The following is a 25,151-nucleotide window of genomic DNA, read 5'->3' as shown; positions in this document are numbered from 1 at the left end:
ATTATATGCAACTGGCATATGAGAACTGTGCGCATTCTAGAATTGCATGCTACGCACGTACTCCGCTTCTTATATATTAGAGCTCATTATATATTAAAACATTAAAACAGTACAATTTCTTTATCTATCCAAATAATTATTTAGAATTAGGTACTTTTGATGCGAACTTCAGGAATCAAGCCGTTTTGTTGTGACCTTGTGATAGATACTTGCAAAATAAAATGATATGTATGTGTTTAAGTTCGGGTATAATAAAATCATTACACAAAATGTATGAAATACAAAGTGCATTTTTTCACGATATATAAAGTTAATATTAAATAAACATATTTGCAACTTATTTTACGTAGGTACTGAGCTGAGAATATAAGCAAAGTGCAATAACAATATCGGCCATGGAAGACTGTGTATGTAGTTAGGAAGAAATAAGCCCTTTTGATCCGATTTATATATTGTAATTTTACTGATTATAAATTTGCACCCTTGCATGCAAGCTAGATATATGAACTGTAACACTCCCATGTATCGCCTCACCCCCCCCCCCCCATACTATATCGATGCAAATAAATAATTTCAGATTTCTGAACTTCGATATTTGAACCTGTTTTTAGAGAACAAGAAGAGACTTTTTAGAACTTTAATCTTAATTAAAATGCGTAATTTAATGTTATAAGTAGGACCAGAAATAAGCTCTTTTGAAAAGATACACCGCGTCTATGTATACATGATATATTTGGAATCGACATATATATCGCATCTGTTCTTAGAATTGACCATTTCATGAAATTAACTCGGCAAAACTACTCTGCCATATTTTAGCGTCAACGTTTGTCATAAGTACCTGTATTATTCATGCATAGTGACAACACCATCAAAACTATAATTTTCTTTATTATATACGCGGGCATCTTAAAATCTGACTATACCTATAGATTTTACATTAAATTTAATGACAAAGATATTAAATTTAAACGTAAAATATTGTAGACATCAAGCACTTGGATTGACCGGCAATTAAACCGCGGCTCAAAATACATTTTTTTACTACCCTATAAAACTCATGCTAATTTGTTTCTGCAATTAAAATTACCAGATAAGAGTACTAAGTACATGTGTATTTGTAATCACGATCAGTTAAGGTATCTGATAAAAATCTCATCGGAATTCTTTCGTGCAGGTTGTGGATAATGTTACCTACGCCTTTTAATTGTAGGCAGCGGCATAAATATGAGAGTTTATTATCATCGCAAGCGACACTTTTGCTTATCGAAGTCATGTCGATAGGTTGTAGCTTCCATAAGCTAGAGTAGCAGCATAAGCACAGAGATGTTGGACATGTTATGGTATTCGTCAACTTAATTTTTTGAAAACAGCTGACCTGCATGTACCTATACGAATCGTCATTTATTTAATTGTTGAGAGTTTTTTTATCAACTATATTACATATTATGTGCAGTCGTGTACTAATTGGCTTTTATTACAAAATTGTAAATGCCCGGACCGGAATGTACTATCTTAATGTTGACTCAAATTCACTAAATCTCGCTAATAACTACAATCATTTAAAAAAATTCTGTACTTATAGTTTATTAAAATTTTAAGTCTGCCTGGTTCAGGGCCTAAGCCTTACGTAGGCACCTACTACAAAGCTATTTGCGTTATATCTTCATACCTACCAACAGTTATTCACGACTTCATTATTAAATACCTACATCGAACATTTGCTGATTTTTGCAGTGACTCCTCATGTTTTTTATCTCATTGGCTGGAGCCGAACCATTACACACCACTACGCAACGTCTCATTTAAATTACTGGGTAATTGGTTACTAGTCCTCCGATTGAGATACAGACATTTTTCTACGCTCCTCGTTTTGCAACACTTAACCATGCTTAATGTTAACATACTCCCTGATAATTATTTAAATAAACTGGGCAAATGATGTGTCCTGATTGCTTGAGGGCGAGCACTTGGTCGTGTGAGCAAAATTTGCACATCGTTTGCTGGATAACATAGTAGCGCATATTAATTACGTGGAGTTAACGCCAAATGGGGAATTGATTTTAATACTTGAATTTGCTTTAGCCTTTGTATGTAGGTATATGTGCGTTAAGGGGCCGTCCTAATACAACGCGACTACGCAATTATAAGACTCGTTCAAACGCTCGATCAAACATATTGAGCTCGAATAGATGTCCGTATGTCATGTTGTCTTACCGTACCAGTAGAATACAACCTTGGCCGCTAATTATATTGTAGTAAAAATACCGCAGAACACCCTTCGTATACCGCAATGAGATTTAAATTGAATTCAGTACGGCCTATAGCGATACGATAAGATCTTTCGGTTTCCACGATAAAGATCGGCCTGAACTTGAGCGGTTACGTGAAGCCTAGGCGCTGCGATCAAAAATCTAGATAAAATGGAAACTTGAGCTGAACGGGTCAGGGCCGTTACCGCTGGAAACGTTAATAGAGTCAAAGCGAGTGAAATTAATTAATTTAAATACAAATTGTTGATTCGGTCGGTCTCGGGTTTCCGCTTGAGAACGTTAATTAGTGGAACTATGGCAAAAGTGCTTCAACGCTTTCAAAGGTTTGCCGCAGCTTTTGTCGCATATATAATATTTATAGTAAGACTATAATCACTAGCACTACTGGATAACTGGCTGTGACGAATATACAATATAGTTTTATACTTGCACAATAATATATAAAATGGCAACTTAAGACAGAGACAGAAAATATAGTTTCAGCTGATTTTTGAAAATGGAGTGAGATTTAGCTAATTCTACCGGTAAAAGCATTCCACAACCGAACAGCCCTGAAGGTAAAATACCTATTATAAAATTTAGAAGGAGCAAGAATATCAGTCTGAAAACATCTGATAGAAGAGAGATACTCGTACTTGAAACGCTCTTTGAGATGAGGTGATGTAGCGAGGTTAAAGCGAATGCCATAAGGAAGGACGAGAACATGAGAGTCACGGCATCTTTGGATATGTGAATAGGACGAATTGGAATCAATGGCCAACAAATAGAGGAAGAATAGCCCTAAGTTGCTGCTACTACTAAGAAATATAGATATCAAACAGGAAAGCATTTTATACCGCCCGCATTACATGGATTCATGTAAAGCTGGTACATTAGTACCTAATTTGCATGGATCTATGTAATGTAATGTGATTCTGATCTATATAATTTAAATTGTATTGTACCATTCATAAATCGATTATGACTTCGTAATTAAAGAAACTACGATTACTACGAAACATACTATGTATTTCTCAAATAACTCATTTCATATCGAAAGATTAATTGAATGTCAGAACCTCAGAACTGCATAACCTCTTCCGCATCGCAGGTTTTTTAAGTCCTGCAAATTTCCCTAGCATGACGGTTAAATCACATAGTTCTCGACGAGAAAATCGTTCTCAACTCCGAAGGTTATAATTACACGGTTGTTAATTAGGATTAACAACCCGTAAGAAGATTTTACGCCAATAAAGATTGCAAAGTATGGAACGACCGTTTAAATTCAAGACGTGGTTGTGTTGTGCTAAGCGGCTCGGCGTTGAAAGTGCTAGGGGGCGCCTGTATTTTACCAGCTTTTCTTTGGCATCCGTCTGTGGTCTGTCTATTGTGTATCAAATCTTACTAGATATATTTGGTCTATTCTCTGGTACTATATCGAGTAAATTTTTTGCATGTACTGCAATACTGAGGTATCTGTGAGTTAGCTGCTAAGGATACACTCCCAATGCCCGCAACTAAATTGTGATTTTAATTAGTAAGTAGGTAGGTACAAAAATATTACAGTTTCCAAATATTGTCAACTAGAATATACCTACATTGTACCGTATCTACATTGTTTCAAATTGATTTTTCTTTTTGGCCATCCTAAGTACTCGTAGTCGTAGTCATTATTAAACTTTATTGCAGTTTGGAATTCCTGATATGAAATTAAATGTATAATAGATAAATACCTACCCTAAAACTAAGTAAATATAGCAGGTATAAAAATATAGTATTGTGGTACTACTACTAGTAGTAAAACACTATTGTACAAAATTAAGAAAAAAGTGTAATAGTACTAAATAAATATATAGTATATATACGGTTCGTTTCATATATTTGGTGTTTATGTTTTATCTGGATTTAATATGAAGGCTATCTTATTTTACGAGGTGATTACTGATCATGTTACTGTACACGCTTAAAGTAAGTAGCGAAACACCCGCAATATTTACAAAGTGATTGGTCGTCAAATCTTTATTGCTCCGTAATTATGATGTGCAGTTGCGATACTTGCACTGATATCTATTTACATTTGCAAAGCAAATACATATAACTACGATACTTAAATCTATTTTAGATATTAACAGATCGTAGTTATGCATTGCGTTTATAAAAGTGAGGATTATGTTTGCATTACGTTCAGTATGATTTTCATATAAAGGTATAGGTGATGTTGGGCCATTAAGTTTTACTTTATCGTTATAAAGTAGCAATGCTGTACAATGTGATTTATCTTTAAAAAAAATACGTGTCCAGCAGTGGGACGCATAGAGGCAGATAACAATTATTAATGAAAATAAATCTTATGCGATGTTTTGTTAGGTCGCACGTGCAACTTTCGATTCATAAGAGGCCACTTTTACTCCACTTCTGCCGCAGTTTCTAACACGAGACGACTCTGACTTTGTCAAATAAATTCTAATTAAACCGGCCATGGGCCTCGCTACCAGAATAATAATTGACACGTCTTGATGAATCGCTTCAGTTACCTTGTTATAAAATCACTAACCCCATCTGTCACTTGATGACAGTTGTGTGAATAGAAAACTATTTTCATTCGGATATGTGATATATTGGGTGTTACTTTTTTATTGATTTTTTATTGATACTTGTTGGATCAAACTTTTTTGTTTGGTTAAGATTTTGTGGCGCTTAAATTAGGTACGTATCCTATGCTTTAATTTTTAGTTAAATTAGCAACGTGACTGCTTCACCCATAAATTATTTAGATCTCGGACAATATTCGTAATAAATCGTTAGTATAAATCATCCGTGCACACGACACGTAACGGTACCACCTCGTTATAACCAATATATCGTACAATACCTAGTATTTGATACGGGGGAGTAAATAAAAGAGTTTAGATACTTCGAATATCAGTGACAGTAGAGGCTTGGCATTATTCTTCGTGTCCGAGCCCTTAGGCGAAGAACATCGCAATGCATGGATGCGACAGCTTTAAACTTTCCACTACAATACAAATACAACACGTATACCTACTTCATACATACCTACATGATACAAAGATTCAAAATGGTCTTATAAATTTTTATGCACTTTTTTGCTTTCATTAAATATTAAAATGTAACTACCTACTGCATTATTTTACCAAGCTGCTATGTTAAAATGGTTTTCGTGTTGCGTTTGCTTATTTATTGTATCGTTATTATAGAACCGGCTATAAGTAACACAAATATTATAACCGTAAGTTGATTACGATAAAATACAAGTGTGCAAGACTGCACAACCTTTTATATAACTTTACCTTTTTTACGTATTTTTGCCTACGGTTTTATATACTTTTATTGTCTATTTTTACTATTTGCCAGATTACATTTTTTTCTCAAAGAAAACCAGTGCCTATTATTTAAAAGTCCATAAAAACAAGAACGCATTTTGGTTGAAAAAAAGTGAGATGAAAGGCTTTTCAGATCATTCATAATAAATTTACTGTGCTTTATACTCGTAATTATTCCTTAAAACCAAAAAAAACAAAAAATTAAAAAATATGTGTAGATTTATATACGTTACGCCAGTTAATTACATAAAAGAGGGTATAGAAGTGACAAACGATAAACAGTACCAGTCAGCGTAATTCCACGGTAAACTGCAGCGCTGACTATTTTCAGTGGAGACCTAACTTAAAGCCAAGGAATGACAAAACAAACAGTCAAATATTAAAGTAAACAGACAACACATAAAGGACAAAAATAGTAAAGAAAAGATGACGATCATTTGCCTACCGCCATTATAACTGTGCACAAATCATAAAACGAAACACTACGGTGGCGACGATGCATAAATTAGTTGAAAAGGTTTTAGAAACAATAAAAGGTTAAATGTCTCAATCTTTCCCAGTTTGAGAACGAAAAAAGATAGGTGCAAACTTAATAGCATGGTACTGTTGCGGCCACTAAGTGTTTAATTGAGCGCTCAGCATAAGTCATATAAATTTGAAACCGTTAATGGTTGAAAAACGTGCGAATAGGTGGATATAGATTGTTCTCACATTTGGTAGTGGCATATAGAAAACTACCGCGAAATGCAGCTGATTATTATTATTTTTAATAATATTGATTGTTTTTTTTTATGAACACAAAATAAAACTGTTATTACACGTAACCTTTCCATGGTTTTACGGACAATGTGTCGGTCACTCAAGTCAGTCCATTTGTCCTGTGACATCAAAGTCCTTTCCCACTCATCCAATATTAATCTCGGGGTCCCGTATCACAGCCGATACACCTACACGCGGATTAAAATAATACACGTATTTAAACTCCATTCATAGATCGAATATCAAGATAATAACTGTTTCTATCGGTCTATGAGATAAAATTATCTGGTTACAAATTAACGTGACATATTTAACTGAGCATCGATTTTAAGCTCCAACGGTATTACCGATGCAAAAAATATAAAAAGCTTAGAAAACAATAAAGTATCTAATTGAATTACAACCAGAGAGTAGAACGAAAACACCGTTACGTATGAAAATTATGGTCACCGACAGGATACAGCTGCGCGAGACATTACAAAAAATCAATAGTTTTCATAATCAAATTAGCGTGTTCTAAAGTTAAAAATGTAAAAGAGCGGCGTCCTGCGGGCCGCCGTTGGGCGCCTGCCGCGACACATACCATAGAGTTTTATGCCCATCAAATTGTTCGATAATTGAAATGAGTTCCTTGTAAAAAGCAGAAAAACGATTATCCCCATACCTTTTAAGACGTCCGAGATACACAAATGGACTTTGTATTAGAATTTATGTCACTTAAAGAGATGATATAAAAACGCGCCGACGGGTTTACACGCAATAAAAATATGGGAACGACAAGAATGCCTTCCCGGTTGTCAATCGTGGGGTTTAATAACCGTAAAATGTTTTTTTCATCTACTCGTTACGTATGCCATTGAACACTTACAGCAACGAACATAAAATACGCCTAATTGATAAAAGACAATTAACGGCACCGTAATAATTACCACGGAATCAATTTATTGCTAGAAGTTAGGATATGAATATTTTAAAGCTGTTGTCGATCAAAAAATAATTACCTATTATTTTAACACACTAGCTGGAGCTGAAGGTCTCCTTGATAGCGAAAATTCATTAAAAATATTTAAACCACAATTAAGTATTACGACATTATTTTTGTGGTAACTTTTTTAAAATAAGTTACATATTTCAAACATTTTTTTCCCTTCATCGAACATTAGAAGTACATATATCAGCTATTTGGTTTCACGTGTAGAAAAAACATGGTTTAGTATTAGTAAAGACTACTGACACGGTGCAGGAACCCATGCGAGTTTAAGGACTCATTTAGGTTACACCCAAGTCAGCCGACCGATCAAATACAGTAATGTAATGAAACTCGCACGCGAATTCTCGCACCTTCTAAATGAGCCCCTTAACATTTGGCATTTAATAGATTGGTTAATTTTCTCCTTGCACCGTCTAAATATGTCCTAACATGTGTGGCATTAGATCGATTAATTCGCTGCACCTCTCTAGTCGGTAACGTGGTTCTCTGCCTTTTCGCCGAAAATTGTATTGCCGAATTTCATTTGCCAACCAACTTTTCGCAGAAGTTTCATTTGGGTGAATTTCATTTCCCAACTTTACATAATCCAACCTAATCTAACCCAACCTAGTACGCAATTTCTATTTCCCAACTATGGGTTGGGAAATGAAATAGCTGCGAAATAATTATTTGGTAAAAGTTATTCGGCCAAATGAAACGTCTGCGAAAAGTGGGTTGGCAAGTGAAATTCGGCAATATAATTTTCGGGGAAAATGAAGAATACCCGGTAATGTATCAAAAATCGTATGCGATCATTCGCACCATCTAAATGAGCTTAAAAGAGATAATGATATGCTTGGTTATCTAAACAAATTTGGTAAGTTTACGACCCGTGCCGCCATATTGCATTCGATTACATCTTAATGAACGTTGCCTATGTTTATTAAATACGCATACCTAATCAAATCAAACCTAAGTCATAAAATAGGGAATAAAATTTCTAAACATATCCCATAAATCAATAGTATCCGATAATTTCTTAATTTTAATGTTATTTTATTACTGAGTATTACACAATTCTTATATCATACGCAAGAAGTGTGAATAACGTGCGTACCACAAAGAGGAAATACACCTAACCATAATGAGCAACCTTTAAAAAGCTCTTAAAATCAATTAGCTTTAAAAGCAATAAAGCAACATTTAATGATGGGATAATAAACGTTTTAATCGACAGGCCAATCTTGTAGACAGGCTTTGCCGGCGTTATTCTGCAAAAAGTACAAAAAGAGAGGTAATTAAAAACTTTAACACTGCATACATTTTACGAATAACCGAGGTACATCGTCGGTCACCTGTAATAAGACATCAACGGTTTATGGTAACTCCAGCCCCCAACTTAATGTAATACCTATTCATTAAAAACACTTGCGCAGGCTAAAAGAGGTTCAGTCGTGTGGTGAATGTGGAAAGAGATAGCGGGTGGATTAGTTTATGCACGCTTACACGTACTTAATTTCGGCCTAATATGTTCATTGTTCTCTTCATTCTATTGCAAATTAAGCTATAACTATATGTGTATAACTACTACAAAAAAATGTACCAACTTTAACAATGAAATATTATATGGCTGCGTCGTGTCAATACTTAGCTTATTTTGATAAGCGGAGCCTTTCTTCTTTATTATTTATTCACTTCACGTCAATCATATATTGACTACCTATCAGGCCAAGCCCAAGACCCACTATTCGACGACTTTATATGTATTACTCAGACTAATTCTACCAGTAAATTTTGTTTTACAATAGATCAATTTTATGATAATACAAAAAAGTAAAAGTAGTAGTACAAGTAGTAAGTAGTCTGACTACAACCTGACTGAGCTATGTTTTTGCCTTACTGAACTCCGACGATTTCAACGCCAGTGCCAATAACCTCAGCCGGTTTGTAGAAATAGCATAATAAGCACTATTTAAGTGGGATCTTCAGAAATAAGCTATCAATTTTACATACCTTATAAAGTGCTATGTAGATAAAATACCTAGTGTACCTACTAAGTAAGTAGTATGAAGGTAACATCAAGTAAATACATTAAATTGTCCGCTGAGAGAGTGTAGCTCTTCACCTTTAACTTGCGCCGCGCCCTTTAACACTAAACCCACAATTACGCATATTGGACGAGCAGATCAAAGCAGCGGCGCGGGAGTCTACGCGCAGACCGAATTAAAAACAATTTCATTTTGCCAGTTTACGTGTTACAACATGTAATGTGAAATATAAACTCGAAATTACCTGAATTAAAAGAAATAGTTTAAAGCCCACACTGACAAGTCACTTAACTTGTGTTAGAAAGCTTAGTCACCAACGTAAAAATATAGTTGTTGAGGTTGTATATAGTTTTTTATATCCTTTTATTATCTATGTTAGTTTTAAGTATTTTTTCTAGTAGGTATTCCATATTTAAATACTTGAAGTATATTTGTTTATTTACGTTTTAATGTCTGGTCGTGAATTTAAATCTGGTGCTGTATAGTAACTGCTTGCTTCTTTACTATTCATTCTCTAAAACTATCGAAAACCTCTTCTTTAATAGTTTTACCAACTTGTAAAAAATGGTACTAGTTAAGTCCGACTGAATTTTGTTAACATTTTATTGTTATTATCGAAGATCGCCATCTTCAAGAAATTTCAGTTCTATTTTATTCAACTCAGCTTGAACTTCACAAATGTTGGTCACAATGCAGTTGTCATTTTGTTTCATTCTGTAGTTATTTTGAAGTAAATATTCACATATATTTAAGTATTTCTAATGCTGCTGCGCTGAGCTGAATGAAATGACAAATGAAGTTACCTTTGAAAATTAAAGGTTTCATTTCATTCAGCTCTTGATCCTGACATTTAAAACATTGCATCGAAACATCCGTCAATTACAAAAGACAAATAATGAAAGGATCGTTCCGTACGTGACAATAAATTAATTAACATAGCCCTGCGACCCGGATCTGTCCGCGTCAGCTTCCCCGGGTCAGGTGGTCCTTTCGGCTCAAGAGGGAAGTATTTCGAGGGTTCAAAAAACGTATTATAAAACCTTATTGTCCGAGATGCATTGAACTCGAGAGCAACGGATAAATGGAGTACATATATTAGGGCAGTAATGTGGTTCAATGCATGGCTTTCATCTTGTCGCATTCGTATTTTACTACCTACAAGCTTTGAAATAAGTAATTTGCAATATTTGTAAGTTAGTAGTCAAATTTATTGAAACGAATATTCTATAGAATTATATATTTACATACAATTATCTTGCGCGCGCCTTGACATGGGTGGTGTGCTAAACGATGACAATTTGCTTGGTTTTAGTTGTGTTTACATGATTTAGCTAAGCTTTTGCCTTTTCATTTGCAGGAGTGGTATAAACAAGAAGAATGTCTACTAGCAGAATCTACTGAGATCATTTAATTTACTTGTATATATAGTCAGATGCAAAGAGAGGTGACCCCCAACCCCCCTGCATAGACTGATTGTATGCAGGGGAATCACCTCTCTCTTGGAGCAGTCACACTTAGATACGACGCAGCATAATAGTGACTAACGGCCCGATTCGAAGAATGATTAAGACACGTTTAAGATCTTGGAAAGATCGATAATTAAACAACCTGTCAAAATTGGCGTTTATTTCGATTCCGCTGATGTGATCCCAATAAGATCTTTCTACGATATTTCTAACGTTAAAGTGACATTGGTTGCCCGAATTGAGCTGCTTCTATCAATTTTACGACGTACAAACGATATCTAAATGAGAACTTATCTAAACCTGAACTTATCGTTATCGTAACTCATTCTTCGAATCAGGCCGTTTTAGAAAGTAATGATAAAATACATAATGTTGTGTATTTATAGTACTTAATGAACTATTCAAAATGCATTTACAGTACATATGGGGCTACTTTATAGCACTAGTGCGAGAAGTAGCATATTACGTTACTGTGTCGAACATTTAAAGGGCCATATGTACTGTAAAACGTTGTACGATACATGTACGAATAGGTAATTCGCAACTCGTGTCGATTTAAAACACTCCCTTCGGTCGTGTTTTAATTTATCGCCACTCGTTTCGAATTTCCTATTTTTCGCACTTGTATCGTAATGTACTATTTTGCCCGTTTATTCGGTCATTGTCTCTCATTCTAGATTCCACCCCTCCGGTAATCGCTACGAAACAATTCAGATTAAGTAGTTGAAAGTTTCAGATTCAATTTGCGTTGTGCACCTTTTGCTCGGTCAATTAGGTTAGAATTGGCATTGGGGCGGCATGGCAACGACTTTATTATTGAGAAGTTGTACTGCTAGTTTCCATCAAGGGATTTGTCAACTATAAACTACTTATATAAAATAAGCTAAGGTTCATTGGGATAACCTTTAAGGAAGGGTCCAAGAAAACTAATAACCTGTAATAAGCTCTTTATTTGCTTAATGCCTACGTATTGCAAAGGCGAGGCGTATACTTACATATTCATAAGAGTTGGAAAAACTTACGTGCATATTTAAGATTAGGTATCGAAACCCAGTATTAACATGGTGACAATACTTATAGTAACTGTATTTTATAATTTATCACTAGCACTAGCAGGTACCTACCATTAATCATAGGTAATATACAGATATTAATACTTTCTTATGTAGGTACTTAATTCTTTAAATAATATCCCATATTTTTTAAATCTTGAAAGGCAAGCAACATGAAGGGAACACAATTGCCAGCACGACATTTATCATAACCATTACGTTTGTAACAGAAAAATACACTTAAAAAATTAAAAAAGTACAAGCTATGTATCATTGGGGACAATTCGAGTTCATATTTTGAACAATTCTCAAATAAAGCCGCCTACGCACTGGGCAAGTACAAGTAGCTTTCCAGTCGCAACGTGCAAGTAGTTTACTTACCCGCTGTCACAACAAAAAGCAAGTATAAAGGTTCTTTCTGTGCCCTACTGCGAGTCCGTTATATGTCAACTAGTATTTGGTTTAGATATTTAATGACCGGTTTAGGCGGGTTTACTTGGCAATTGAATAAGTAAAGATTATTTAATATAACCAAAGGGAATTTGAAATAGAGGATTGTTAACGTAAATTTAGTAGCCACAGTAAATTAACTGCCATCTTTTGACACATGATTAAAACTTTTGAAAAACCATTTGACTTTGATCCTTATTCTTTTACTGATATGTGTTACATTGGTTAGATATCAAAAAGTGGCGCCATCTACTAGAGTATAGGCTCTATTTGAATTTTATTTTTTCTTATTTTCTCTTTGATATAACTATGTATACATAAAGTCACTCAATGACTTTTGACTAAATGTCAGGTGATTTTCTAGTTTGACAAATTGCAAGAATTCAAGAAAAATTGTTGTTATTTCTTGTAATTTTTTAATGTCAATGTTAGACGAAAACATAATATATAGCTTGACACGTTTATTAAGAGTAGGTCCTATAAAGCTAGCTTAATACAACATGTGTTAATAATATGTTCAAGCTTTATGAATATTTTATAGTTAAATTATTAAAATATATTGCGAATTGTTTTATTTTTAAAGCGTGACAAGCAACGTCAAACGTCAAACACACTGATGTCAGCATACATTGAAAATAATATTAAATTTGTATGAAAAAGTTAAAATCGAAGGATTTCATAATTTTTAAAAGTTGTAATGAAAAGTTATATCGTTTTAGGAGTACAATATATGGTTTAATTATTTGCTCGTGTTACAGGAAACGACCGGTATACATAGAAAACACAGGAACAAATATTTGTGTTCATCACACAAATATACCCTACCCTTACCGGGATTCAAACCTGGGACTATCGGCTTCATAGGCAGGGTCACTACCCACTAGGACAGGCCGGTCGTCTGTAGTTGTAATTGTAATTGTAGGTAACCATTGAGGCCATTAAACATTAAATCAGAATTGTTTATTGCACTCATGTTAGTGTACAGTTCTTTAAAACTACGCACTTAATACAGTTCCACATGAACCCTGCCATGGTATAGCAATATTCGACCGGGCATCAACCGGGCGAAGTGGAGATCTTTTGCGGAGGCAATTATCCTGCAGAGAATGTAACTATTTTTATTTTTATTAAGGTTTACCAACAATTATTTACACCAATGCTAAACTTAAATTACATGCATATATCCTAATTGAGTACCTAGTGTAATAATTACTTAAAGGCAAACTCCACATGCGACAAAGTTGTGATTGATGCTTAAAAATTGACAACAGTGGGTAAGTATTCGGTGAAGGAAACCTTTCCGTATTCACAAAAGGAGTGCAGCTGGTACATCCTTTAATTGTTTTCTGTGGCACAACCGCAACTATTAATTACAAAGTTATTTATGCGACTTCTGATTACGCTTTCCCTTTTACAGTGGATCAAAATGCAAAACTAAATTTTAAAAGAGAATTAAGCACAGATTATTGAAGAGTAAGATACCCCATTGTAAAAGCAAAGAATAGCATGGTTCTACCGGTTCAATAATTCATTGACTTCTATATTTGGCACCACGATGAGTGACACATGAATTACATTGTTTGGGTGTCAATGGCAGTAGACGTTAATTAGATTATTATATTAGTAACTTCTTACACGCGCTTTAGACACACTAACATAGTTACCACGGATAGATTAAAATATATATAAGAGATAAGCCACTCACAACGTCACGTTTCCAAATTGCGATTGTGATTTCGGTGTAATGTAATGGTGCGGCAAGACATTCAGGGATTCGGCGAATATTCGTGATGGCGTCTCTTTTCTCTCTCCTTCTTGTGTGATGAACAAAGATGTCTCTCTTAAGTAGCGAGAGACGTCATCGCGAATATTCTCCGAATCCCGATATGTATAGCGATAGCGAGCATTCATAAAGTGACTATGCAACTTTGCGGCTAGGTGTACACACAGCTTCAAAAGTGCATACCCCTTTAATGAAAGAAACCCATTCATTTCATTTCCATTATTGCATACCTAATCATGAACATAATTACAAAATAAGATGTTACAGTTAAAATTAGTCAATTCATGACACCCTCTTAGGGCACAAAATTTTGCTATATGTAACTTACTATCTATTACCTATTTAAATATTTCATATAGTACCTATCTACTTTACACTAACCATACCTGTGCACTTTAACATCTCAGTGTACCTGGCAATTCGGGTCCTCGTACTGTGCCATATAACCAGAGACAACGACAGTGTTTTACTTAAATAAAACGTTTTTTTGTAATTTTTAGATATATATTTTTATTTACTTATTTTAAGAAAATTGAAAATATCGAATGCAGTAAGAGATGAAGCTGATGATGGCAATTACTTTTGTTTTTACATTGGCGTATCTATTTACGGGTACAATATTATTGAATCTGTGACTCGAGTGACTCGGTGACTTTGAATTTTAGCCTGCGTCATCAAGACGCAAGATAAGATGTTACAGTTAAAATTAGTCAATTCATGACACCCTCTTAGGGCACAAAATTTTGCTATATGTAACTTACTATCTATTACCTATTTAAATATTTCATATAGTACCTATCTACTTTACACTAACCATACCTGTGCACTTTAACATCTCAGTGTACCTGGCAATTCGGGTCCTCGTACTGTGCCATATAACCAGAGACAACGACAGTGTTTTACTTAAATAAAACGTTTTTTTTGTAATTTTTAGATATATATTTTTATTTACTTATTTTAAGAAAATTGAAAATATCGAATGCAGTAAGAGATGAAGCTGATGATGGCAATTACTTTTGTTTTTACATTGGCGTATCTATTTACGGGTACAATATTATTGAATCTGTGACTCGAGTGACTCGGTGACTTTGAATTTTAGCCTGCGTCATCAAGACGCAAGAACTAATGCTACTGACAAGCTGCAGTAGTATGTGTCAAATAGATGCTATATTGGCTTACAACAATTCATACTATGAATCGAATGTTTTTTTACTAATAACAAATAAGTTGGCGGCTATTGTGCTATATAAAGATTAAAAACTTCATACTTAATTCATGAACATACAGTAGGTTATTTAATACAGAGTTTAATAATGTTTGTTTTAATCTTAGCTGCATTTTTTGATGATTTTGATGATGTACCGCGTACCCACTTATGATATATTGAACTTTACAATTTACAGATAGAAACAATTCAATATATATTACATCAGCGAACTTGTAACATTATCTATCAACGCGTAAGGCCCCGTAGCTTCAGGCTCTTCCCTCACTCTCACTGAGAATAAGCGTGAGCGAGGTAGGTTGTGCGCGTGCGGCATCGGGGATTTTACTTTTTTGTAAGTGTTAACAAAAAAAACTGTGCATTTTTAGAAGTAATTTTCATATCTTTAGCTCTTGTGCAAAAATTGTTACGAATTATTAAGGTGCGTTTCAAGTCCACGAATTTTTCAATCGAGCGAAAGTCAAATCAGGTTTCGAATCAATTAAGTTACTAGAAAAATGCTTCAAGATTGCTATGACAATCACAACCGCAATACAACAACAAACAAAATAACAATTGCGGTCTAAATCGTTCCCTGGAGCAAGAGTTGGTTGTACTGGGGATGGGGTGGGAGGAGATTACCCAAGCTGCCCAGGACCGGAGTCAGTGAAAAATAGTACGAGCCCTACACCCCAGTAGGGGGTAACAGGATGGAAAGAAGAAGAAGATATTGTGATTTAAAAAAGGCGCGACAATTTTTCAAAAACTGCTGGCTGTACCTACTGCACCTGTAAGTTACGTCTAAGTTACATTCGAATGACGGCTTCAGCAACGTTTTTCTTCCAACGTTGCTCTTTCAACGTAACTACTGCAGTCATTATCAATATCTTCTTCTTCCTCGCGTTGTCCCGGCATTTTGCCACGGCTCATGGTAGCCTGGGGTCCGCTTGACAACTAATCCCAAGATTTGGCGTAGGCACTAGTTTTTACGAAAGCGACTGCCATCTGACCTTCCAACCCAGATGGTAAACTAGGCCTTGTTAGGATTAGTCCGGTTTCCTCACGATCTTTTCCTTCACCGAAAAGCGACTGGTAAATATCAAATGATATTTCGTACATAAGTTCCGAAAAACTCATTGGTACGAGCCGGGGTTTGAACCCGCAACCTCCGGATTGCAAGTCGCACGCTCTTATCGCTGGGCCACCAGCGCTTCCTAATATGTCATTATCGACGGAATTGTAACGGAATTAGGTAAGTGATGGTTTACGTAATAATTATTTATTTGGAGCATTTCGAACAGCATCGGGATTTTTGGTGCGAGAATGATTTCGTGGCTTAAAACTTTGTTTATTGTGAAATAATTACCAAAACATGAATTCAAAATAAAAGTAAGCTCCAAATGAGCTTAAGAAATGTTAAGCGCACTGTTGTTTTATGCGATCAACGCAACGTCAAACGCTTTGCCGCACACCCATTTTAAATCAGATAATCTAATGACAGTATATTGTTTGACGCGCTGAACGCAGCGGTAAGCGCGTTTTCATTTTTCCTACATTCCGTGATCGCTTGCGTTAAAATAGTATCGGTTTTTACAGTTTTTACCTATCTGGCTAATAGTGTAAAATATACCCGCACCAAAACCCCGATGTATGCTCTTGCGTTACCCGTAACGCAGCGCAGATACAATTACAAATGGCGAAAAAGCATCTGCGTATACGCTGCAGCTTCGTTATGTGCCTGTATAGTCGGTCCTTTAAACATACAAGGTATGTTGCCATACTTATTACGACTACCGAGAAACAAAAAGACAATACCCGAACTCCCAAACCAGTAAGTATCTCATGTCGATCTGACGCGTAATAATAAAAATTCGAACGTGATAAATTCGCCGTTGAAATTCTTGTAGGCAATAAACAGTAGCAGTCTTGTGAGAAGGGTTCTGAAACATTTAATTTCTATTACATTACAAGCCAACAATACGAACAATTATAATTAATTTTATACCGAGGTCTGAAATACCATAAGATATTTCTGTAATATAAAAAGGAAGTTCAATTGAGGAGTATAATTATATTTGTTTTTATAAAATAACACGTAAATATGTTGATTTTTATGATAGATTTCTGGAAAAAAGTAATAGCTTTAAAAAATACGTAAATTGATGTATTTTGGATTAACGCAAAGTGGCAAATAACTTAATATTTTAACTAAAAAACAAATGGTACATTTATCCTTGTCCCTTGGGTTTACCTATTAGCTAGACCACGAACTGCTTGCACTTTTGCAAAATGCGATGAAAACCATGTCAAAGCCACATGGAACGATTTTTGTAAAATAAAACAATGAACGTGCGCTGATGTTACCGCATAAATGTACTATGACTAATGTATTTCCTTACTTTAAATAATAAGTATAATTAATAACCAAACGTAATACGGAACCCTAAAAAACAGCTTACGAAGGTGTCTAGACGTCTCTGTTGTAATCACAGCAATGTAATGCGAGCTGTCGTCGTAATCAGAGAGGTATTGTTTGAATAAATATTTATTCTAATAAATCAAAAACGATTTCATAAATGCCATAAAAAATAAATAATGAATAAACAATATAGATCCTTAAATATCACTTAATAAGTATTAGGAAATCAACCTCTTCGTGGACGAAGTTGCGAAACAGATATACTCAATCTCTTTCACCCTAATAAAAACCTAAGATGTCTAATCATGCGACTAATCGTTAAGAGGAAAAATGCAGACTATTAAATATGCTTTATTACAAATTTTATACACCTTTTTGTCAAAATATTCCCGACTACTTAGTTGGTGAATAATTTAATTCCTACTATTACTTTCATACAACAATAATCTTGACATTTTTAATTTATGTTGCTAGAAATATATATTTTTATTCGTTATTCGTTAGCGGGTTACATTTTGGCGGTCTCTACTCGAGGTGATGTCCAAACAATGCGCCTCCCACTCGGCCATTATTGTCTTCTGTGTGACCTAGACGACTTGGTTAGGCAAAAAAATACAGATTTTTTTCGCTGCGTTGAAGATCACATATTTAATTAAAGAAGACACATTGAATTAAATGTTTATTAAACATGATATTTCGGGACGCCAAAATATATTTTTTCATGTCTAGAGAAGCGAATTTTTAGTAAGATTCGTATTTCATCACCAGTTACGGCTTATAAAATATTGGCTAACATAATTGTCAGTTTTGTTTAAGCATTCCTAAAATGTTAACATTTACACACGCGACCTTTGAAACTCAAGGCCTATAATAACATCAAAACCTCCTTTTGATCTTTACCTTTTCCATGTTTTTTTTCATATTGCTTCGTAACCGGTTATTTTCATAAGCGTCTATTGTGATATAGTAATAGCGCGAAATATTTGCACATGTTTGACAAACGCCCGCGGCAATGTGTATAATAGTAGAATAGAATAGGTTTGAGTACTAAGTGTTAGCGGAATGTTCTCTGACCATTAAATGTACATTTAGTACTGGTAAAATTATGCGTGAAAATTAACAAGCCGATTGTCACTGGGTAGAAAATATACACTAGCAGGAACTTGCCAATCAGTCACTTCTTCTAACATTTGTGTGTTCATAAAATGAATCTTATAAGAATTTGCGTAAGTTCTCCACAAAATGTTGACAGATTTTTACTCAATATGTGTGTTACTTAGTGATCTTTTTTGTTGTCAACCAATAAAACTGTCTGTCTTATGGTCAAATGACAGTGTTGTTAATTTGCTGTTACGTTTCCTTCAGACATATATATTGCAGAACAATTGCTGAAGTCACTGACTGATTTGCTCTATCCATGACACAAGCGTATTGTTACAAAAAACTTTTCACATACTGAGCCTAACAAATCTTAGCTGCGAGACACGAAATCCGTAACATATGCTTTTGTTATGTAGATGAGAATTTATTTGCATACATATTAGTTCTAGCCTCCCCAAGATTCTGATTGGAATTAGATTTCCAACCTCGCATTGGGAAACATCTGTGCAAACTTAATTGCTTAGTAAACAATTCAATTAATAGTGAAACACGCCTAATACGGTAAAGGTAAATAATTGTATTTTACCTACTCCTGAAATGAAGATGGCACAATAAAAATATAGCTACCTAAAATATCACATCCTACGTTCTACTCTACATAATAATGAAATAATTGTTTAATTTATCATAAGGAAATAAGATGTAAAATTAAAATGACTTCGCGCAAAATAGAACCATTTGAACTGTTAACAAGGCATTAAATTACAAATTTACTTAATCCTGAATAAATTATCGAAGTAGTCTGTTTTAATAGCAATATAAGTAATATTTTAATCGCAGACAATTAATTACGATTAACAGTCTACAAAAGTCGAACATTGACCATTACTTTAATGATTTAGCAACTAATTAGAATACTTGACAGTAAAACCTTACAAATATGTATCTATACATTAATTTAACTATTGTGACCTTCGATGAAAAATTATGGGTACTTTACAGTAGGTAGTCAAATAATGCTAATGAATATCCAAGTTTTATGTGTAGTATACAATATTGTATGTTGATTATTGAAATATTAGCAAATTCACGAGTAAATGGCAACTAGATATGTAAACTCTACGATCGTAAAGGCCATTAATACCTAGTTCACTCTAGGTAACTATGTACCTACGAGCCACATAAATATTTAAGCGTTTCGTAATTAAGATGCTTCATGGCAAATACTCTGCACCAGTATAATAATGGTTATTACCATAGCCATATTAGTGTATTTACTATACGATAGTCGTGGTAACAGCTGCCATCTGCAAATGTCAATCCGTCCTTAAGACCAATTTTGCCATAAACTGAACTTGATACCTATAGACAGGCTTTTGAAGTTTATATTTTTTCTCACGACAAATAATTTATGGGTGCCATTCTCTCCTTTGTACCGATGCTTCAAATGATTCCTCTAATAAAACTAGCAGGAAATGTAGAAGTACTTACGTGTATACAGTTAGTAGCATCCAGCACTGAAGTCGCGCGCCGGGAAGCCACGTGACGTAGCGACCAGTGAGCGCACAGTCGACACAAGATGCAATATAAAGCATACCACCGCAGTGGTACCTACCCAGCACCCGCCCGAGCGCACAGACTACCCCCGATAACTATGGTAACTTAATATTTGCTATGGATCTTTATTTTATTGTGACTAGTTCTGTTTCGGATTGCGATCGAATTTAATTAGTTAAGGCCAAAACTGTTGCTTATTAAAGTTTATTCGTTCGGTCATCTACTTGTCTAAGCAACGGCTGTCGTCAGCCGTGCTGAAGTTGATGGTCTTCGGGCAGGCGGCAGACACGGAGGGAACTCTTCTCAGAGCACACCCCAGCATCTTTGTATTTATGACGGTTTAAAAAATACCGGGTGTATTTAAAGAAATTTAATTAACAGCGCTCGATCTGGTACAGGTCGAGTGGTCGATGTCCATATTGTTCCTGCAACAAAGGAAAATCACGATTACGCAAGACATGAAATCTATGTTTTTATTTTGTTCTGGGAGTTCGCGCGACGAAGCCACCCAAACTTGGACACACGGGGCTCTAAACGTGGTCGTAAATAAATCACACCTCTACAGAAACCTGTGTCCCTTTTGTTTATACGCTACTAAGACATACAAAAAAGTTTTTACTCCCCTCGCAACCTCGACTCAAAAAAACAAAAGTCGGCCGAGAATTGTGCAATATCACAACAGAGAAGTCATTAAACAATGCCTCTGCTAGGAATTGAGGTGTTTATTATGTCGGTCCACGTTCATTCTGCTTCATGCAAAAAACTGCAGTCCAGGTAAGCTCGGACGAGATTTTTTGCAGCATAGGACTTATTATGCGGGATTTATGTCACTTTTTGCTGCGTCCAAGCTAATTATTGTTATCTGCATTCTGCTTTACTATGGGCCCTTTAAAGCAATAATGGGCCACTAATTCTGGTAACACCTCCGAAGTCGAAGCGTCAATCGCATCAGAGACTTGCCATTGTGTATTGGACAAAGCCACCCGCAAGTCCTACTGTGCTTTCACCGTTTTTATTTGGCCTCGGATATCTCATTCAGCGGGGCTATGGTCTCCTTCCACCTTTACGACTGCGGTGTACGCACTAATTATCTGGCCATTGTGATTGAAGCTACCAAAATATAATTATATATTATTGTTTAGACTCATGCAGGCAGACGTTGAGGTAGACGCTCCATCATTAGTGCGCCACTAACAGGAATAGAGAGATTTATATGTATAAATGGTATTTATGTAGCTGACTGTACAGTGTACTGTTATAATATAGACATCGCAAACTGATATAGCAATATGCAATTTTCTAAATGCGTCAAAATCAGCAAAGATATGGATTTTATTATCGGGCTATGTTCTTACCCCCTTATTCATAAACGTGTACTAAAGTTACGATTCTGCTAATCATCGTTTGTCCCTTTCCGACGTATTGGTATGATGGAAAGGAACAAACGATGATTAGCAACATCGTAACTTTAGTACATGTTTATGAATAAGGGGGTTAGTATTTATCTATAAATATGTACTTAGAAAATAGCCTAGCAACCATCAACATAGTAATATTATTTAATTTTAAGGCGTTCAAATAAGTAAACCGCAAGTCTCCGAGTTATTCGTACAGAGTAGCGAGAATTCAAGAAAATATAACGCTGACTCATAACACTGCCGACATTATAATGGGGTTGCAAATTAAATCTTAACCTGACCATATCGGCTTCAAGCAAAGGAAAAAATAACAATAAAATATCGAATTTAGAACAGCAATGCAGAGGCGGCTCTTATTATTTTAGCCAACAATGTAGAAACCATTTACAATAAATCATTTTGAATGCTTTCTTGCTTCCATGAGTCGGGCGTCGCAAAGGGTGATTCTGCTGGAGTGTGCATAAATAAAGGTGAAGGTCCTGAGTGCGGATCTCAGGTACTTTTGGTTTAAAGTTGACTCGTACAATGAGCGCGCGCCGCTGGATGCGCCAGGAAGGAAGTCGCGAGCGTAAGGACAATGTTGAATAACTTACGCATTTTTAATATACAATAGGTACAATACAAACATTCTTTATTATTCAGCAAAGAGAAAACGAAAGAACTATACTACGTGAGGCATGAAACGGTCTTACTGTACCTTTTAGGAAGTGGAGGACAATTTACTAATGGAAATGGCAAAGATGGAACTCTTGTAGTTACGTTATGTTCGTCGTTAATCCGTATATAACACCAATTTCATTTTTGCAACAACTACTGTACAACTACGTTACTGTCTTTAATAAATATGTATTACTCAAATAATACTACTTCGCTAAAATATTTGCTTAGACGGTGAAGACATTATGAACGATTAAAAAAACCGCTCTGCGATCTACCTTAAACCGTAAACGTGACCTAATTTAATATATTAAATAAATGTACCCCACGTACAGTGAAGATTGGCTTCACTTCCACGCTCTCTACTTCCTTGTATTATTCACACTTGTGGTACAAGACCACACGTAGAATGCAACCGTGGCTGTTTGCCGAACGATTAGACGGCGTAGCGGTCTGGCCTTTTATTCCGATTGCTTACAGAGTCGATCGCTTAGGTTACCCACCGATATTGTGACTATATTTGTAAAATCACACGTTAACGAAGTGTGCATTTATACTGGTTCACTGAATGTTTGCCTCGCTTACGTTCGGTGACCGATTGCAATAATGCCCCTGCATATTCATATGCAATGAAAAACTCTCCACTCATTTATATTTTACTAGCTTTCTGTCCCGCAATAGCCGATGGGTTACAATAGGTGAAAATTTGAGAACTAGTTAAGTTTATGCGAGAACACGGACCGCTTGATTATTTACAGGTTTTAGTCCATAATTTTCGAACGTTAACTACTGAAATCTATGAGAAACTACTTAAAGCCCAGTAAGTTCGTGTTCTTATCTCACCCTCACTGAGCAAGCGTGAGCGAGATGGATATGCGGGCCCGGGAGCGAGGATATCATATTTTTAAATTTTAGTTGTTTGTACGTGTAAAAAAATGTAATCGGTACGAGTAAGTTCCCTCAAACATGATATTGCCGATTTTTAGAAGCAATTTTCATATTTTTCGATTTTGTGCAAAGTTCGTTACAATTTTTTAAAACGCATTATAGACCTATGTTCGTTATTTTTTTCTATCGAGCAAAAGTGAAAAACTCTGGATTCTAATCGATAGAGTCCCTCGAGCAAGGCCTAAAGATTGCTTAAATTATTGGCAGCCGTATTCTGATCTAAAAAAGCACTACGACTATTCAAAAACTCTGCTCTTTGAACCTACTGCACCTTAACGCTTAATCATTGTCATATGGATATCCACATCGATCGAGGAACTCGACTAGTAAAGACGTAAAGATAGTGAAACGTACTTAAAGTAGAAATAGAATTGACACGCATAGACCCACACAATGCTTAGTTATTTGCTTAAATAACGCGATAGAGTTTTACGTTGCAACAGAACTTATAAAAAGAGTACATCATGGCCGTGCGCCGTAGTGTATCGCTAGTGTTACGGGAAATGCATGGAGGAATAGGGGGGGATGCAGGAAAAGTGTAATAAAATTCATCATAATAAGGTCTGTAAAAACGGACCACTATCATGAATTAGTCACAAAGTGGCAATCAAGTCTATATAATACTGATGGTGGTTGCACATATGTAACTAAGTTTATGCTTCCACTATGAAATTTCGCCTTAGTTCCTAGCAGCAACATACTTGCCATCATACGCATATCTACAATAAGAAACGCTTACGCTTCGAAATCGAATGACTAGAAAGGAATGTCAAATAGTTTAAGGGTTAAAAGCAACTAAATAAAATGTACTCATAGCAAAGTAAGTTTTTTTTTGTATTTAAATAAATAAATATGACGACCTGTCTGGCCTAGTGGGTAGTGACCCTGCCTCCGATGGTCCCGGGTTCAAATCCTGGTAAGGGCATTTATTTGACGACCGGTTTGGTCTAGTGGGTAGTGACCCTGCCTACGAAGCTGATGGTCCCGGGTTCAAATCCTGGTAAGGGCATTTATTCGTGTGATGAGCATGGATATTTGTTCCTGAGTCATGGGTGTTTTCTATGTAAGTATTTATAAATATTTATATATTATATATATCGTTGTCTAAGTACCCTCAACACAAGCCTTATTGAGCTTACTGTGGGATTTAGTCAATTTGTGTAATAATGTCCTATAATATTTATTATTTATTATTTGTGTGATGAGCACAGATATTTGTTTGTGAGTCATGGGTGTCTTTTATCTATATAAGTATTTGTAAATATCTATATATTATATATATATCGTTGTCTAAGTACCCACAGCACAAGCCTTATTGAGCTTACTGTGGGATTTAGTTAATTTAGCCCACGGTAAACTCAAGAAGAAGAAGGCTTGTGTTGTGAGTACCCAGACAACGATATATATAATATACAAATACTTAAATACATAAAAAAAGTCCATGACTCAGAAACAAATATCTGTGCCCATCACACAAATAGGGATTCGAACCCAGGACCATCGGCTTCACAGGCAGAGTCACTACCCACTAGGCCAGACCGGTCTTCAAAAGCTACGCTCAAAGACTGTCTAGTCTATAGACGATATGCATAAATTAAAAATGCTTAAATAAGTGTTACAAGAAAAAATACTTAATCATGCAAATCACATAAGATTCGAACCCGGGACTGTTACCGGTCTAGGTATCGATACCTACAATATCAGGTGTATCACTCACTACCAA

General features: G+C 35.4%; 1 protein-coding gene across 3 annotated transcripts in view; it reads right to left on the bottom strand.

The window, feature by feature from the left end:
* The window catches only part of LOC133522823 (uncharacterized), a 112,633-nt gene that overhangs the window by 73,201 nt on the left and 14,281 nt on the right, over positions 1-25,151 (bottom strand). For all 3 annotated transcript variants that reach the window (XM_061858282.1, XM_061858284.1, XM_061858283.1), the window contains exon 2: positions 20,340-20,830. In XM_061858282.1, coding sequence (XP_061714266.1) covers positions 20,340-20,443 — 104 coding nt within the window. In that variant the 5' untranslated portion in view covers positions 20,444-20,830. The remainder of the gene's footprint in view (positions 1-20,339; positions 20,831-25,151) is intronic.

Source organism: Cydia pomonella, chromosome 11 (genome assembly GCF_033807575.1).
Source record: "Cydia pomonella isolate Wapato2018A chromosome 11, ilCydPomo1, whole genome shotgun sequence".
In the NCBI taxonomy this organism is placed as follows: domain Eukaryota; kingdom Metazoa; phylum Arthropoda; class Insecta; order Lepidoptera; family Tortricidae; genus Cydia; species Cydia pomonella.
This window is presented reverse-complemented; position numbering and strand designations above follow the sequence as displayed.